This window comes from Megalops cyprinoides, chromosome 7 (genome assembly GCF_013368585.1).
Source record: "Megalops cyprinoides isolate fMegCyp1 chromosome 7, fMegCyp1.pri, whole genome shotgun sequence".
Taxonomy (NCBI): Eukaryota; Metazoa; Chordata; class Actinopteri; order Elopiformes; family Megalopidae; genus Megalops; species Megalops cyprinoides.
In genome coordinates, this window is record NC_050589.1 from 6,764,270 (window position 1) to 6,782,833 (window position 18,564).

The following is an 18,564-nucleotide window of genomic DNA, read 5'->3' on the forward strand; positions in this document are numbered from 1 at the left end:
TGGCCTGCACAACCTGTTTTCCGCACCACAAGAGTTAAATTGCGTTGGAGGTGGGGCACAATTTGAGCTTTGCCGCCGGCTGCTGAGTCTAACCATACGGAGTCATACCATACATCTTGTGCCTACCACAGTCCGATGGCAGAATACGCATGAGACAGTTTTTTAATCCAGCTGTCTATAAAGATGCAGTTTATCATCGCATTGTGAAGACTATTCAGGAAATCTGAATTATAAACCAGATGCATGGTGTACATTTCAGAACTCAGAACTTTTTTTTTTCGAAGCTGTGTGACTTGGCATGGTTAGGATTGTATCTTGATGGGAAACTTGTACCCAGTCTGGTATGTGGTATCTTATCCTGACCAAGAAACTATCCACATCCTGCCACAGTTAGGCAATACTGCGTTGCAGCTGGCATCTCTAAAAGGTACCTTTAGAGTAGGCAAGGGGAAATCTTGCCCATATTCTCCAAAGCATGCTCCTCCTAACTCACCATTAACAATGCACTTGCCATCTTGCCATGGCATACCACTGACTTGACTAGACTTACTTCTTGAATATAGAAGTAAAATGTCAGCCTAGGTGTGAATTTTACAGGGTAAGTCTGACAAATCAACTACCAAGTCTGACAATCAGTTTTCTGCAAAGTCTGGAAGTGCTCTTGTATTTCTAAGACAACAGCACAAGTGAAATTAATATCCTAAGCAGGGCTCTTCAACTCCAGTCCTCACGGGTCAGATGGTGTCATGAGTTAACTGTCACATGCCTCAGATTATATCAGCTATTTCAATAGCTGGACTCATTTTGAATGCTTTCCTTGATTCTTTCCTTGAGAGACATGAAAACTCTACTGCAGCCTTTAAGGACCAGTAGAAAAGAGCTGTCTATCAGATATCAGATGTGTCAGTTTACAAGGCGGGGAAGATCACTCAGAGATGTTTTGACCTGTCATCAGCTTCAACCACATGGATCGAGAGGAACAGGGTGAGCAGAAGATGGAGATTTAGTCTGAACTGACACAGCTTGCACACAGAGAAGCTGAATCCCGTGAGTTACGTTAGAATAATTCACCATTTTTCCAGCAAGGTATTTTACAGTTCATTGAACTAATTACTAGAAGACTTTGAGCTTTGCTGCACTACACTCTCAGTGTGCAAGAGTCAGAAGGGACTGCAGATATACTCCACAGGACAGATTTCAGGGTGTCTCAGTTCACTGTGGATGATCGAAGTAACAAAATCACACAAAACCATATTCCATTCACCTAAACCTAAGGACAAAAAAGGCATTTCTGGAACTGCCTGTTGTTACCGGCATTAATCGCAGGGACACATTCAATTAACACAGAGTGCGTGCTCTATTTTGTTACACGTTTGAAAAAATATTGCTTACAGTATATACAGTATTGTGCAACAATGGTGGTGCAGGTAACTGTGGCAGAGCTTCACTGTTGCCATTCCCAAATTTATATTCTTTGGATGGAATGCATCAGAATTAAGTTATATATACAGCATATAGCCTCTGGTTTGGCAAGGTCAGACCATTTATACTTTTCAAGGCTTCCTTTTTTTACTGTTCTGCAAGAACAAAGTCAAGATGGGCCAATGGAGTATGTACATTGTGCTGGTGTCTTAAAATGCTGTATGTACAGAATTGTGTACGATGCAGGTGTAGAGACATGAGACATAAAGAATGAGACAGTACACAAGTGGTTTTTATTCTGCTAATGCACTGGTTGTACTTTTATTGTTACCTCATTCACTAAACAGTTCAATGGTGCAAGATTACCATACACAGAATTAAGATATCTGCATTACACGTCTAGGCTATACAGCGAATGGATTATAATTATTACAAATACATGAAACATATTTACATTTTAATTTGAGCTCCATACAACATATATATTTACAAAATCAGTATGAAAATGAAGTCAATCTGACAAATAATGTACAGTGTTAACGTTGGTTTTGTTTCCCAAGTACAGCAGAGGGAATGTCAGCAGGGAGTTTAAAATAACATGATCCTTCTGGAGGGGAGGTGATCTCATTTTCCTGTTAGTTTTGCTTTAAAGGCAAGGTGGAAAGCATTGAAGTGAGGACACATGAAGAAAGAGGTGAGCTGCTTTTTGTACGCCTCAGCCATTGCTAGTGCCCAATTATTTTTAAAGGTACTACCTGATTTTTTTTGTTTTTAAAAAAACCTAATATAGGCCTACATCGACATCATAATTCTATAGTACAGAACCAGGCTATCACTACATTATGTCTTAAGTTCTACTGTTGAATGATTTCTTAAAATGGACCGAGTCATTTTAAACTATGCTAACAACAAGAAGCACTAAAATAATCTAGGTCCAAATGAAATGCCTTTCTGAATTACTGTGTTTTTTTTATAGTTCTTTCAATGCTGGCAAAATGAACAAAAAAGCATACAGGCAACATCTTACTCATTCAAAATTCTTTCCCAGCAGCAATATTTCCTTGCAATGCCACATATCCACTCTGACAGTCTTCATTTGGCCACTGACGTTTTGTGGAATGACTGAAATTGAGCAATGACCTTATCTGACCAATCGGTTTACCCTTTTATTTTGTGCAAACAGCTGCAAAATAATATATACACTGCAATAAAAAAAGATGAGGATTCATATTCAATGTCTTCATCTGTAGATTAGTAAACAAGCGACTCAAAAAAGTTTTGCTCTGAAAATGATTAAATCCATTGATTTTCCTCAGAAACGTATTAGTTCAACTTTATGTGTATATGGAAATAGAGAAAAACAAGATTTCATTAGCGTAACACATTTGTTCAATAACCTGTGGAAAAACTTTCCTTCTGAAGTTTAGCTTCTAGTATGGATTTCCTGCAAACAGTGTCAGACCTTGACTGATAATGTCTTCATCTGAAATGCTTCATCTTTGCCCTTGAGGCTGGCTAACCACAGAGACTGAGCATTTTTTCCCATTTAGTGTCTGAAACTGATCTCAGGAACCCAAGGACTTCAGAAGCTCACAAAGTGTCTTCTCAAGGACAGCCATTTTGGCTCTACTACAAATATAGAGTGAGGAATGAGGGAAAAGGTGATCTGACATAGTGTCTTCTCCGAGAACACATCATTTCAGTGTGTTTGAGCACAGGTCCTGCTGGTTGGTTGGCCAGAGCCCCTGCCTCTTGTCAGTTGACACACTTTAAAGTTGGCTTGGAAGAAGAAACATGCTCAGCAAGACCACTCACCCTCTCTCTACTTGAGAATGATGCCAATCTGACCTTGAAGGAGCGAGATTTGAAAGAGATCTTTCATAAACAGGAAAAAGATTGATAATAAATATAGCAATGATTTAAAACAGATCAGAGCATGTTCTGTCCCTTTGTTTCCTGTAATGTGGCACACTGTGATGTATCATACACCACTGCCTTGATCACATGTGAACGTTCAGTCAGTGCTCAGGTGTCAAATGCTCCCCTCGCCCTCTTTTGCTGCTTCTAGTCTTGTTCTGTCCTACTTCATCAACGTAATGTGCAAAATAAAATCGAGCAATGTAACTGTTGAAAATGAAGGATCCTCTCCTCGCATACATTTGTCTCTATGTAAAATGACACAATTATACAAAAATAAAAGTCATTTGTTGTCATACAAAATGAAGAACTTACTGGAGAGGACTTGAGGGAAAAGGGTACATAATGTATTAGGGATGGGATACTGGGGATGGTCTATTGCATATGTGTCTAAAAAAATATGAAGCTGGCCTTACATCAAGTTATAGCACCCTTCAGAGAACCAATTCATGGAGGTTTTTTTTTTTCCATTTAGCCTGAAGGGGCCTCAAATAGGGCCCTACCGAAATTCATGACCAAAATGCAGAGTTGTGTCCATCAAATAATTAACAAGGTCTCGATAATCTCATCAGACCTCCTGTCCCCAGACATCTGACCTTCCTCACTGTGGTTTCTGCTCAGGGACAAGTTGTGTAATCTTGTCAATCTTGGCATTCCACCGCCATAACACTTGTCTGTAATTGGTGTATGTCAGATCTGTTTTTTTGGATGCAGGAGCCTTGTTACAGACGCATTAGTGGAGACCCCTGTAGATATAACAGGAGTGATGCAGTATCTCCTGCCTCCCACTGAAAGCAAGGCCATTTGAGTTTTCCCCACACAGGGTAAGCCTGCTTTGGCCCAATTTGGTATTTTTTTGTTCACATTTGTATCTCATTTTTCACGTATTCATGAAATTGGTCATAAATTGACATATCAGATATTTTAAAAAGTCAGAAAACCTGTGATTCACTTGAACTGTTTTTTTTCTTTGTACCATTATTAATGCTAAGCACAAGGAAATTTTTGATTTAACACAGGACCAACCTTGACCTCATAGAATGAAGCACTGTACATACAAGTACTAGATAGAGGGGCATGGTATCTATCTCTTTTAATCTTCTTTTGAAACCTTGGTTACTCTAGTGCAGGGGGTTTCAGAGACCCCCACTAAAAGGGAAGAGATATCGTAGTAGCCTACCTAAGTAAATAAACCATGTGTTAACTTTAGCAAGCATATCACCTGCAATTCTGTTCGCGGTGATCACCACTGCAAGTTACACCATCATCATAAGATGTCCTTGATGGGCTGTAATTCAATATTGTATTTACATCACTTTTTATTTTTACTTTTCTCATTGCATGGCCACCCCCTTGGTTGAAAATCTTTGTTCTACCACTCCAACAGTTTCATAAAGAGGGACAAAGAAAAACGGATCAGTTTCAAGTTCTCCGATTTGACCTGTGCAGTAATAATCCTTCATTCTGTGATAAGAGACAAGTTCTGCTTAAGAGAGGGCAGGAACCCATTTCTGTAAGCTGTCTTCTCATTGGTTAAAAACTCACTGAATAACCAGTGGAGATACTTCTTGGTCTACCACCACTGGCATTGGGGAAGTGCTCACTCGTGGAGGTTCATCTAGTTTCACTGTTACATCTGTATTAGCTTTGTAAGCAAACCTGGCCTTCTCCTGTGGATTACTGCGGGTGCCCTGTGGCCACACATAAAGTTCCTGACATAACACTGAGTAATGACAATCTTTACAAACACTTAGTAACTCAAGAGAGTGGAGAGAAGATCTGTTCAGAAGAATCGTGCACACACAAATAGACTGTAATTACAACATGCTACTAGCAGAAGGTTTTAGGTATGACAAATGGGAAAACGGAAGACAAAACAAATCGGAAGAAAACACAAAAGGCTAGAAGGAGAGAGAAAAATACGACGGGGGGGGGGGGGGGGGGGGGGGCGTTCAGGAACTTAAACTTAGGTTGCTTGAGAGGAGACTTAAGCCACAGGTCTACGTACAAGAGAAAACCGTCAAGAATCACAAAGATTAATAAGTGTTAACACTTGGTATGTTCAAAGGCTTTGTGAGAGGGGCGGGAGTGTTGTTTTCCTACACTCAGATGAGCCGTCTCTCACTTCTTCAGGGCCGATCGCCTTCTCGCCAACTTCGACCTGCGGGAACAAACCAGGGACGCATGAGGACCCGGATTCACACAACGAAAGCCACACGCGTCACTCAACAGCATTCACAGGTCAACTCTCTGAATCAAAGATGGGATAACTTCACAGCCTGCAGACACTGTTCTTAAGCACTGCATACCTTATCGTTCCTGCGAGCAGTGGGTTAAAGGCGTACAGCCAGTCATTCAGGTCTTTATCGTTGTTGGCCTGCAGCAGGATACCTCTGTGCTTCGTGCACACACCGAACGTGTTGGGAGTCTGAAAAGAGACAAGTCAACTCAAGCGACACCGAACCCAGCTTGAGAGCACAGAGGAGAACACTAAGTGATGCAGAACAACTCAAGCTGTAGCTGACATATTTCTCCCACACAGTACAACTGCACAGCTAGCTAATATATTAGGCAATTACCATTTTTTATCAATAAAGTACTATCTATCTATCTATCTGATATAAGCTGATTACACTGATTCTGGGATAAACAAGCGAAGGAGTCACGCACACACACAAAGAAAAAACAAAACACTAGCCTGACAGAAAAAAACAAGTGTTCTCCTTTTAGGTACACTGTAAATTTCACCCGCGCTGGCGGAAGAGTAAGGAAACCAAACAGAGATAAAACACCTCTCCTCCAAACAACAGCAGGTAAGAACTGTCAGATTACACATCTCTTTAAAACGTGTGTGTGAGAGAGTAGCTCTGCGCCACTGTCTCTGGGCTCACCTTCAGCATGGCCTGCTGGTCCTCGCTGTACTCCACCTGGGCCGTGGACAGGTTGAGGACACCCCTCTCCACGGGGTCCTTGTCGTTGTTGTAGATGAAGACGTATGGCCGGCGCACCACCACAAAGTGCTTCACCCAGGAGTTGGAGCGCGGCTCCATGAAGCTCAGGTAGCCCTTCTTTGACACGACAGACCTGTGCATGGGGGGGGGGGGGTAACAGACAACACAGGCCAGTCAGTAACCTGGTCCATACAGCTGTCTGCTGGGACCTTTTGTTCAGTGTCCCTGTTACTTTTATTCATTTGATAGATGCTTTTATCCAAACTGACTTACAAGTAAGGTACAAGTGTTACAGCCTGCAGAAAGGTTTGGCTGCCAGGCTAACAAGTCAAAGGGCTGAACCAGTCTCTAGAATAAGGCAAGAGAACAGAAGAGAGAGCTCACTCACCCTGGCCTCATCTCCTCGATGTCGGGCACCAGGTTGAGGAACTCGTTCTTGCCGGCGCGGGCCAGGTAGGAGGTCTCCAGCGTGGGCACCATGGGGAAGTTCTCGTAGTCAGAACAAGAGGGGCTGGAGGCGCGGGAGTTGGCCTCAGGGGTCCTGAGGAAAGACAGGAGAGTCATAGTAGGAAAGAATGCAGGTCATGCGATTCCACCAGACACAAGTGATGGTCCAGGACTGGAACAGCTTACAAATGGGTTACTCTAAGAGTGCTAAGATGACAAACTCTGTACACGGTTACTTACTTCTGGTCAACGGAGCTGCAGCGGGAGTCAGCCAATGAGGGACAAGTGGAGGATGGTGTGAGTGTGGCACTGCTGAGGCTGGTCACAGATGGGTCACGGCCAATGGGGGAGATGTCTGACAGCTGGGGGCAGAAATAGAGAGATCTCATTGGTTGGCTGTACAGCCCCTGCAAGAGTCTCATCTCATCTCTAGTGCAGTTAGCCTTATTTGTGTTACCTTGCAGTCGCTGATGCTGTTGCACACCTGGTTGTATTCGCTGTTGAAGGTGTGCGTCATAAGCCGCAAGCACTGAAAGATGACAGGGGAGTGTTAGGGTGCAGCATAAATGAGGAATATAACACAACCACTCTCACTGAAATAAGGCTACTTTGTGTAAGTGTCATCTGTAAGAAAAGCAACATGCAGATGAAGGTGAGATTTTCAAGGGAAATTTGATGCGATAACATGTTAGCTACCAAAGGTATTAACTCAAAGGACACATCCAAGCGTAATGGCTAGACAGAGAGGTGTATGCTATTCAGTTGCTGAAGAAGTAGGTATGCAACTGTGCAATGAATGGAGTGGTAAGGGACACACTATGTAATAACCGAAGGGGTGGATATACTGAGTAATGATTGAATGGTTGGGTGTGGGCTCTGTGATAATTGGAGGAGTAGATATATACTGTGTAATTAATGGAGTGGTAGGTATAGGCTGTGTTATACCTAATGGTAATAGGTACAGACTATGGGATGACTGGAGGAGTAGATATATACATATCCCATCCCATACACATCCCATATATATATATATATGGGATGACTGGAGGAACAAGTGTACACTGTGTGATGATTTGAGGAGTAGTTACAGGGAGGGAGAAGGGAGTGGTAGTGATCATTACAGGGGTAGTTGTACATTGTGTCATGGTTGGATTGAGTCAGTCTGTGATCTGAGAGAGGGTCCCTCACCTTGGTGGCCAGCTCCTTCTCGCGGTCCGCCAGGCTCTCGATGTCGGCCGAGTCGTAGCCGCTGCTCTCGCTGGGCGTGACAGCGCTCTCGAAGGTGGTGCTGGAGATCTGAGAGGAGATGCTGGTGGAGGTGCTGAGCGTGCCACTGCTCAGGCTGGGGGACAGAGGGTCGCTCAGGGACTTGGGGGCCGCCTCCCCGAGCCTCTCCCGGAGCAGCAGCAGGTGGCGGGTCTTCTCCACCTAGGAGAGGGAAAGCGGGGGGAGGAGGGAGAGAGAGAAGCAAGGAAGGAAAGGATGAGGAAGTGTAAAGTAAAAAGCCAGGAAAGTGCATTTATTCATTTTTACATTTATTCATTTGGGAGACGCTTTTATCCAACACGACTTACAAGTGAGGCAGAGACCAACACAAGCAACAGCTGTACATGGAGTCACAGTGTTAGAAGTGCTACATGATCAAGTTTCAACAGTTGGCCAGACAAGGTACAAGCTAGCTGGTAGAGATAAAAGTGCATGAAACCATTAAAAGTAAGTAACTTTCATCCCCAGTAAGAGAAAGAGACAGTGGATTTGTTACATCTTTTGAGTCAAGGATGCACCAAGCCACAGGGGGGACTGAAATCATCATCTGTGCTGATGAGTGCACTGGAAACTCCCCTCTGACCCCTGACCCCGTGCCCACCTCGTGCAGCTGCTCCAGCTTGTCCAGCTCCCACTGGTGCTCCAGGATCAGGCTGTCCCCTCGGGGCCTCCAGCCCGCCAGGTTCTCCTCGCCTCGCACGTACGCCACCGACGTGTCCAGAACCTTCCGCCTCCGCCTCTGCATGCCTGGGACACACAGCACACGTGTGTAAGACAGCTTTCACACGAAAACGCCACAACCAAAGCTTTTGCAACTGTATGTCATATATTCATTTGTGATACACTTAAAACTGAAATACACCCCCTGATCTCTAGCTCAAAATACATCTGCATATCCTCCCACAAAAAAGCACTTCAGCCTGTATTGGTGGTTCAGACTGACTGTTACCATCCAGGCAGGCTCGTGAGTTCTTCGACAAGAGAATAAGTATCAGCTCAGTCTCTGCATAGCTGCATGTACAGCTTGGAAAGTAATTGGGGGTTTCAACAGTCTTATGTGAAGCAAGTCTTTACACAGCTGAGACACACACCCAAAGTTGTTACTCTTTTTATAAACTGAACTCACCTGGGCTTCCTGTGTCAGCCATTTTGCACAGGCTCAGCTCATAGATCCCAGTCACTCTGTTGCTGTAAGATAGAGAGAGCAGGGCATTATGGGAGAACAGTCCTGAATGTGTGACCTGATTGGACACAGAGGGAGCAGGCAGGTGTGGGAGGACATACCAGTCTGGGGTCTTGGAGTAGCCGCTGCCAAAGAGATTCCTCAGCGAGCGAGGAGGGGAGATCTTGGCGTCTCTGGAGTAGAACACCATGCAGATGTCTTTGGTGATGATGGCAGGCTGGATGCAGTGGTCCAGCTGTGGAGCAGAAATACTCTGTGAGCATGCAGAAGCACACACACACACACACACACACACACACACACACATGCTCACGCACACACACACGTGCACACGCGCGCACACACACACACACACACGCTCACACGCTCACACACACGCGCTCACGCACGCGCTCACGCACGCGCTCACGCACACACTCACGCACACACTCACGCACACACTCACGCACACACTCACGCACAGCCACATTCACGTTCACACACACACTCACATACACACACACGCACACACACATATGCACGCAACACACACACACATACACACACAGCCACATACATGCATACACACACGCGCATGCACACACAAACACACACACATATGCACACACACACACACACACACACAAACACACACACATATGCACACACACACACACACACACACACACAGAAGGGAGCAAACCTACTGACAACAATCATTTTATGCTAGTCAATGAGCACTAACACAGGCCCGGAACATGTGCTGACCTCCAGGTAGGCAGACAGTGTCATGTAGATCTTCTCGCCGTATGGAGTGACTCGGTTCAGCAGGAGGGAGTTGTGTAAGGAGCTGTCCCACACAGCCTCAAACCGGTAGAAGGTCCTATGGAGAGGAGAGGGGAGAGGCGTTATGGTCTGTGTGATGGGCAGCCCACACTGCCCTCTACTGTACATCTGTGGTAGCTGCAGCTTACTCCCAAACTCAACAGATCCTACACCCGTGAGCATGTACTGCGTTGGGATTTTTCTTGGATCATATAATACAAAATGATCTGAAAGGGCTGTATTCCCTGTTGAACTTCATGAAGAATGAGGTAAATTATGTTCTCACTGGAAGTGCTTAAAGATCATTGGATTGGAAGTGAAACATACCTGTATAAGTATATGCCATTTACATTTCTATGATGGCTCACTGAGGCAGAGAAAAGGATGTGGATGACAATGCTAAAGTTAGCTCTGGCTTTCCATTTCAGCCACCATTGTTATCCGCTGTTTGCCGTCTGCTAATAAGATCCTTTGGGATGTACAGACAAAATGGGTCATGGCTCTTGGTATACACACAGCATATCACTTCAATTTACTGCATGAGAGAGTGTAGGGGCACCAAAGGCACTGTTAGCTGGAGCCAAAAACGCTTCTGAACTCCATATGCCATTACAGAACGGAAAGAGTCCCGGAGGCAGCAAGACAGGTCAATAGAAACAACGCTCGTCTACCAAATTTTTCCCTCCCGCTGGCAGGGGCATTTTTCTGTGCCGTTTGGGATGTATAAATGACTAAAAACAAGCACTGACAGTTTCCCCCTCTCAGGCAAGGCAGAGGAGATGTAATCCAGCAGTCCTGATACCAGACGGATACAGGGGTGCTACTTATTTGCGTCACATCGATGTGTTGGCGTCACCTCTCTGACAGAGCGTAACACCCTCACTCTCTCTCACTTGGTAACGCGAGGCGACTCGCGCCGACGTGGGGCTAATGGTCGTGTCTCGCCGCGCATCGCTGGCAGGTGAGAAACCGTTAATCAGCAGGTGCCACGGCAAAGGCCAGCGCTGGAAAATGGAGCCGTGCCGTCAGCCACCCTGCTCACTGTCCCAGCGGGACGGCCGGACAGAGGGGGGGGACAGAAAAAGAGAGGGGGAGGGAGAGAGAGAGACAGAGGAACAGAGAAAAAGAGAGAAGGAAAGAGAAAGAAACACAGACAGACAAAAAGATAGGGACAGAGACACAGAGGAACATAGAGAGAGAGAGAGAGGGAAAGAGAGCAACAGAGAGAGAGAGAGAGAGAGAAAGGGAGGGAAGGCGAGAGAGAGGGATGCTGATGCGGGCTGAGTCTGTCTCTCCTGGAGGAGACGTTTCTGCACGCTGCCTCTGTCACTCTACAGGCGGTGTTCTTTCACCCTGACCTTCCTCTTAACACCGCTGTCTCAGTGAGAGACGTCACGCCAAGCACATACACAGGTGTGAGTACAAAACACGGTTGCTGTGGCAAAGTCTGATCAATGCTCTAACACGTTAGAGGAGCAGGCACTTTCTATAGGGGCTGCAGCTATTTTGGTGGGTCTACTTATTAGCCCATTACTGCTATTCAGTGGTAAAACAAAGGTACTTTAGGGGGGAGCTATTTGGTGACTCAGTGACTGAGTGAGACCTGTTTATACACTGCCAAAAAGGGAAGAATAATAGGAACAGGAAGCATTCAACTCCTTTCACGTGAGTGTGTGATGATTCATGGTGTCATGGTCTGTGCTATTCATTAAATATTTTATAGGATTGGGAAAAAGAGTGTGTGAATGTGAGAGATGATAGCAGCATACTTGCACACATGTTTGTCAGCCGTATTTAGGTTTGAGATGAATGTTTTCAAAATGCCATTTTGTGCCTTGATTAAAATGGCGTTGAATCAGCTCTTCAGCTTAACTCTAACAACCCCTCCTTACATGAAATAGTAATATAATAAAATATGAACACAATGAAATGGGGCAGAGAACTAACAGCCACACAGATGGTTATACAGCCAGTGAAACATTACTGAAGCTCAGCTATTTCAAAGCTCCAGGAGTACCATAAAGCCCTTTACTGAGAAAGAGCTTTATGCTCTCATTTTGTGGGTACCTAGCAATATCCTTATCAAGACAAAGCCTGTGAATAACCAAGTGTCCAGCAGCAGCAAGAAAAAAAAAAGAGACAAGGCAGAAAGGTCAGGCAGAGGCAACAGAAAAACATGCCAAGCAGGACAATAACATGAGCTGTGAATGTAGCATTCAAGCAGGACATAAAATGAATACCAACATGGAGCACATGCACATCAGAGCCATTCAAAACAACCAAGTGAACCAACGGCACTGCAATTTTATGTGCCATTTCTTCTTATGTCCACCAGGTGTCTCTCTCGTTCCCTTAAAGGGTAACCTTGACATTCAGACCAGGACTGAATTTACCACTGACAGTTCGTTGTAAATAATATTCTCAATCTATCATCCTCAAAGAGAGGAAATATCATTCTGTCATGAAAAAGAAAGAGACGGAGAGTGTTTTCATTCAGCGGTCCTGGCTCCATAACTCTATTCAGTGAACGTCCTTGTACAGCAGCGTAGGAATCACGATTCTTTCGGCCCCCGAGCGGCGTGTCATTCAGTACCTGTTGGAGTTATGGGACGACTTGATGTTTTTGGCTGAGATGATGTTGAGAGACAGGACTGCATCCGCTGTGGTGTCGTCCACTTCTGGCTTGTTCCTGATCCGACCTTGTGTGTAAAAAAACAGACAGGTGCGTTCATTCAGAGGCGGGTAAATGACAGCGTATTTTAACCTGACTTATGAGAAGCGACCTGAAATACAAGTTTCCCCCTTGGACAGGATGCCGGTCCCCCCCATGACAATTACTTGAATGTCTTTCGCATTCAGGGCGAGTGCTATTTCCTGTTTTTGGAATTTCTGATGTCAGGAGCTGCACTGTACAGCAGATGTAAGTAGATCTGATTCAGTGCAGAGTCTTTGCAGGTGCAGTCTGCAGCGCTTGTCTCGTCTAACAGTGCCGTTTCAGAAAGGTCCAGTTTAATGGCCTGGAAAGTGGCCTGACGCGGGAGGCCTCGGGAGAGAGGGACTCACCGACCACCAGCTCCCGGACGTCCTTCCAGTGCAGCTCGCTGCCCTTCTCGTGGATCAGGGTGACCGTGATCCGACGCTGGATACCCTGGGGACGCAAACGCAACGCCGGGTCACTTCCTGCGCGCTGCTTTAACTCATTCCCGTGCAGCACGGCGCCCAGACATACCAGATACACATGCATCCACAATCCACTTTGCGTGCATCATAACAGACTACAACAAAAGCTGCTGCCACATTCTCTGCAGCTACTACTAAGAGCATCTGAATCTGAATCTCAATCTGAATCAACACTCCTGCATTTGGAAACAAACTCCTGCTCCCCCCCCCCCCCCATCTACCATAATGTACATACAGTAATTCCTCTCTTTACATTACTGTCATTTAGTATATGCTCTTAGCTAAAGCGACTGACACAGGTAACACTTTTATCCATTTATACAGCCGGATCTTTACTGAGGCAATTGTCAGCTAAGTACCTTGCCTAAGGGTACAGCAGCAGGGAATTGAACCAGCAACCTCTCAGTTACAAGCGCTGCTCCTTACCACTACGTCACACTGCAAGTTCAATAGCCAAACGGTAATGGAGACACTGGCATGCTCTATGCACCAGGGGGTGCTAGACTAAGGTATCCGTGCTGTTTTTCCCGAATGGCTGCTGGAAGGAGGCGGTGCGCAGCGTCTCTGGTGGAGCAGTACCTGGTGCAGGAGGTAGGTGCCGTGGCAGGGCAGGCCCGCGGTGTGGTCCACCACAGCTGGGATGTACCTGAGGAAGAGCAGCAGGACGTTAATGAGACCCAGCAGCCATCGCCGTCTCCAGACAGGCTGCTCTCCAGCCCGCCGAGTCGGGGGCAGACAAGGGCGCCGCGGGTGAGGTGATGCAACATGGCAGCCTCGGCCAGCCGCTGCCTGCCGGGCGGGGCGGGGCGGACGCCGGCGCCACGGGTCAGCTCTGACTGACAGGTGTGAACGGGGTCGGCGCGGGTCACGGCCCTGAGAGAACACTTACTCTCCGGTAGGTTCCAGCTCGCTGATCTCGAACCACACCAGCAGGTCGTACTTGCTGACGCACTGGCCCAGGTTAGACTTGGTGATGGTGTTCAGCTTGGTGGCTGGCACTGCGGAGACAAACGATCCCAGATCAACAACTGCAGAAATATCTCCACTTGGAGGACAGTCATCAAACCAGCCTGTGGCATAGACTGGCCTGTGAGAACACAGAGCATTCTGGGAATTTTTTTTTTTTTTTTTGAGAAGTGGACGTGATGTAAGCTCCCTGCAAATTGGGACTGCCTGCTCATCAGAATATTTTACCTTGATGCTGTGACATTCATGAGTTTGGAAGTCAGTCAGGGCATAATTACATCAAAGGAAACCGTACAAACACTATGTTTTTTTTTTTACTGTAGAAAGGCAGCCAGCTGAGATTAATGGAAAGCAAATTCCATTAGATGTAGAAAATGTGGCGTTTAACTAGGCCTTAATGGGATTTTGATATATGGATGCATTGTTAAGTAAGAGGTCATGGGATGAGAGAGCTAATCATCGCCCCCTCTTATTACGTTTTAATCTCCTGCAGATTACTGAAGCGCCTCTGAAAAATCAATACTGTTTGATGGTGTTTTCATCAGGAGGCTAATGGGGCTTTGCACTGATGACTCTGCACCGAGGGTTTCCCCACAACCAGACGCCTAATAATGTGACTGTGTGCAGAAACAGCAGACCGTACACTCTCATTACTGGAGTACCCCAGGGGATCGGGCCCAGGGCCATAACCATGTACTACATTTTAAATAGGAAATATATTTTGATGCAAGATATGTTGGACATATGTACAAATGAAAATGGCTACGCACAAACAAAACTGGTTCTTAAAATAAACTCTAATAAACCTCTATTGTATCAGAACAACAAAGTAAATGACAACGATTTTACAGTGTAGCCAGTGTATGTAAAATTGGACACTGTACATCTACATCTCTAGGGCACGCCTTGCATTATTCCACATCAGCAGCAAGAGAGAGGAGATTCCTGATCCATGCCAAGATACTAGTGACTGACAGCACAGGCTGAAAATAAAGTCAAAAGTCATCTAATCTTTATAGTCTAATGCGAGATCTATCTAGCAAAACTAAACTAGACACCTTGTACCTGTACGAGGTTACCTTTTGCAGTGCGTGGAGGTGAAAAAATGCATTTACACATACTACGTGCTTTCCATCTGAGGCCAGCATCACCTTGCTGGAGAGCTGCACTGCACCACTACTAGACTACTACAGAACTGCCACAGATCTAGCAACTACAGATAAGCAGGGAGGGAACCCACAGGAAGACAGCTACAGGGTGTTTCTACCTAACAGACTGCTATTTTCTGACAAAACTGGAAAGCATCTACATGACACCACTTCAGGACTAAATCTTTAATCAGAAACTGCTTTTATTGCTTGTAGTTTAAAAGATATTAAAAATACTATAATATTTTCATGTCATCCTTTTAGTCTGATGAATTACAAAAGAGTAAAACTCTGCAAGAGTCTAACTGTGAAAGTAATGGAGTACTTAAAAGGCAGTGTCACTGTACGTAATACAGTTAGCTTTGAAGGGGATTTTAAACAGAAGTTAAAGGTTGATGTTTACTGTGTCTGTGACCATGCAATGTTAGTACAGAACAACAGGAAGTACCACTGCAGTGGGCCGACACCACGGGCCACCGCACGGCCACGGTTCTGTCTCAGGCTCCTAACTACAGTGGAACCGGACCGGAGGATCTATGCGAAGACACAGAACACACAAAGCGGGGGCAGGGTGCCGGGGGGTCCGCTCCTCTCAGGCTCCGCCTGGGGTACCAACCGTGGTGTCTGGGCACGGTCAGAACCGGGCCCATGGGCACGGGCAGGAAGGGGAAGTGCGACAGCTGGTCGGCGCCGTCCTCCAGGCTCGCCACGGCCGAGGACGCCAGGGCGTTGGCGTGCTCGGACAGCGTGTCCAGCACCTGCCCGTGCACGTACCCGCTCATCAGATACCTGATCAACTCAATCTTTCTGGCATGGTCTGGAGGGATGGGGATCACGCGACCGGGGAGGGGAGGGTGGGGTGGGCAATGAGGGCCACATGGGAAAGGGAGGAAGGGAAGAGTAGGAATGCAGGTTGGGCACCGGGTGACCGGAAAATTGGAACAGAGGAGGAAAAAAAAAGAAAGAAAAGAAGGGGAAAGATGAGGCATGCAAGAAAATGACCTGGCCCTGAACAGGCTTCATTAGTTCTACTACAAAAAGGAATAAATAAAATTTAATGGTGCAATTTAAAAATAAAAATAAAATTTATACTTGACAAACTGAAACAAATCGGGAGGACAGGGATGGAGGCCATCTCTAGCATGGCCTGCTGAGATGCTGGCGAGACACGCTTAGGCCTCTGGGCTCCATTCAAAGACACCAGCAGGGCACATATCCTCATTCACCTCACCTGCCGTTTCAACTAACCATCCCTCACTACTCCTGCCACCATTTACAGTGGCGTCACGTGACTTTGCTGGCTCGGAGCGGAGCCCGAGTGGCAGGATATGAACCGTCACAGGGACTCTCAGTGCTCCCCGGCTGATGGGTTTATAAATCGAATTCACGTCAAGGTGACAGGCTGTGGTTATGGATCGATATGCTGCCAGCGCTGAAGACCAGCTGTAACCTCTGAGTGGAGGTTCCTGCGCTATTCTGGGGATGAAATTGATTTGTCCCTTTCTCGACGGGTCAATGCTGGAGCCCATTTTGCTGCTCACACTTCATTTGTTGGGTACAAGTGTGTAGTGGTCCAGTGCAGTGGCACAGTTAGTCACACAATGTACAGTTACACAAAGGGGAATTACACTACTGCACATGGAACAGGTGAGGTAATACAAAGCACCCGTGTTAGAAGGTAAGATCATTGATAACAATAATACCTGGTTTGGACAGAGGCATGGGTGGGGCGTAATACTTCCTGGAAGGCTGAACAGGACTGAAAAGGAAGCAAAGAACATGTGTCAATCATTTTATCATGGTTCTAAGCCCCTCCCTCTCTGTAAAGAACCTTAGCAGAACTAAAAACAACTAAAAACATGGAATGTGCCTTTTGATGTGAAATCAGGCTGCTGGTTATTAATTATTTGGAAGTCAAGTGACTTTATGGTGTTACCGGGGCGACCACTCACCTGACCAGATCCTGGCCATGCAGGTGCAGAGGGTGTTGCTGGTAGTGCCCAAACACCTCGAACACAATGGGCTTGGTCTTGATGTACTCGATGAAGGACTCTGTCACTTCCACAGCAATCTGAACAGGATGACAAGATGAATGGATGAATTCACACCAGATTTAACACTGCACGGACAAACTGGCTCTAGACATTTTAAAGTACAACTCCTGCATCAAGACATGGCTGTGGGCACCAAAAATGTATGATAAAATGGCGTGCCTCATAGACTTACTGAACAGCCGAGATGAGATTAAATTCTTCCAGGTCCTCCTCAGGACATTACAAACTAGATTCAACCATGAAAAAGATGTGCTGCGAAGGCCCACTGCTGTATTAAAGCAGGTGCAGGAGTCCTTGTGAGAAGAGGAACTCTGTATTTTTGCTCCATTTCCCCACTGTGGTCACTCACATTCTGCACGTGGTAGAAGCCCAGCGGGGCACCTTTCCCAGTGTTCTTCAGGGGCTCGGTGGAGAAGGCCTCATCGTGGCGGTGCAGGAAGCTGTCCACAGAAAGAGAACGGCAGGCTGTTACCCCTGACATTTACACGTTTATACGCAGCCTGACAGACAGCATGACAGAGATACTGGCCGTCAAACCCACACAGGCTAAAGCAGATAAGGGAATGGAGAAACAGGGGCATGACAGACGCACAGGGAAGATCTGAACGCTGAATAATTGCACCTCATTATTCAAACTCGTACCCTGAGCCACTGTCTTTTGCAGCGGCATTCTTAAAGAAACACTCTCAGCTTGTCCCTAAATCTCTGCTCAACCTCTCTAGCTTTGTAGAACTACTCCTAGAGCTGAAATGAGTGGCTTGTACTTTAAGCACAGGTTTGTCATTAATATTAAAACAAACCACAGATCCTTGGAGTGTCCAAGACCAGGCTTGGCACAGATGCTGGACTCAAACACCACAGGGAGAATGACAAACCCGGTTTGGCTGAATGGTCTGTTCTCCTCATTGAACTTCTTATGTTCTTACATTCTAATTTAAGCACCTACACAGGCAGGTAACTTCTGTTCCTGAGGTGGGACTCGCGGTAGAGAGATGCGGTACACCTGCTCTGAGGCACGTGAGGCGGCCCTGGCGGGGAGAGGGACTCACTTGAACTGGCAGAAGATGTCGGCGTACTCCGGCAGGATGCCGCTGGCCTGCAGCACGGTCACGCGGAAGGTGAAGATACTGCCCATCTCCAGCTGGCCCCCCAGGCCCTCCGACAGGCTCAGCTTAGTGTCGCCGTTCCCCCGCTTCAGATCTGATCACACACACGCACGCACGCAC

General features: G+C 46.3%; 1 protein-coding gene across 1 annotated transcript in view; it reads right to left on the reverse strand.

Annotated features, from left to right (window-relative positions):
• The window catches only part of LOC118780505 (kinesin-like protein KIF1B), a 90,847-nt gene that overhangs the window by 8,548 nt on the left and 63,735 nt on the right, over positions 1 to 18,564 (reverse strand). The window contains 18 exon segments of the mRNA XM_036533036.1: positions 5,649 to 5,767; positions 6,231 to 6,423; positions 6,679 to 6,831; positions 6,978 to 7,099; positions 7,195 to 7,266; positions 7,926 to 8,165; positions 8,605 to 8,750; positions 9,130 to 9,191; positions 9,288 to 9,421; positions 9,934 to 10,048; positions 12,584 to 12,689; positions 13,054 to 13,138; positions 13,750 to 13,816; positions 14,060 to 14,168; positions 16,988 to 17,043; positions 17,237 to 17,355; positions 17,688 to 17,778; positions 18,388 to 18,538. Coding sequence (XP_036388929.1) covers positions 5,649 to 5,767; positions 6,231 to 6,423; positions 6,679 to 6,831; positions 6,978 to 7,099; positions 7,195 to 7,266; positions 7,926 to 8,165; positions 8,605 to 8,750; positions 9,130 to 9,191; positions 9,288 to 9,421; positions 9,934 to 10,048; positions 12,584 to 12,689; positions 13,054 to 13,138; positions 13,750 to 13,816; positions 14,060 to 14,168; positions 16,988 to 17,043; positions 17,237 to 17,355; positions 17,688 to 17,778; positions 18,388 to 18,538 — 2,140 coding nt within the window.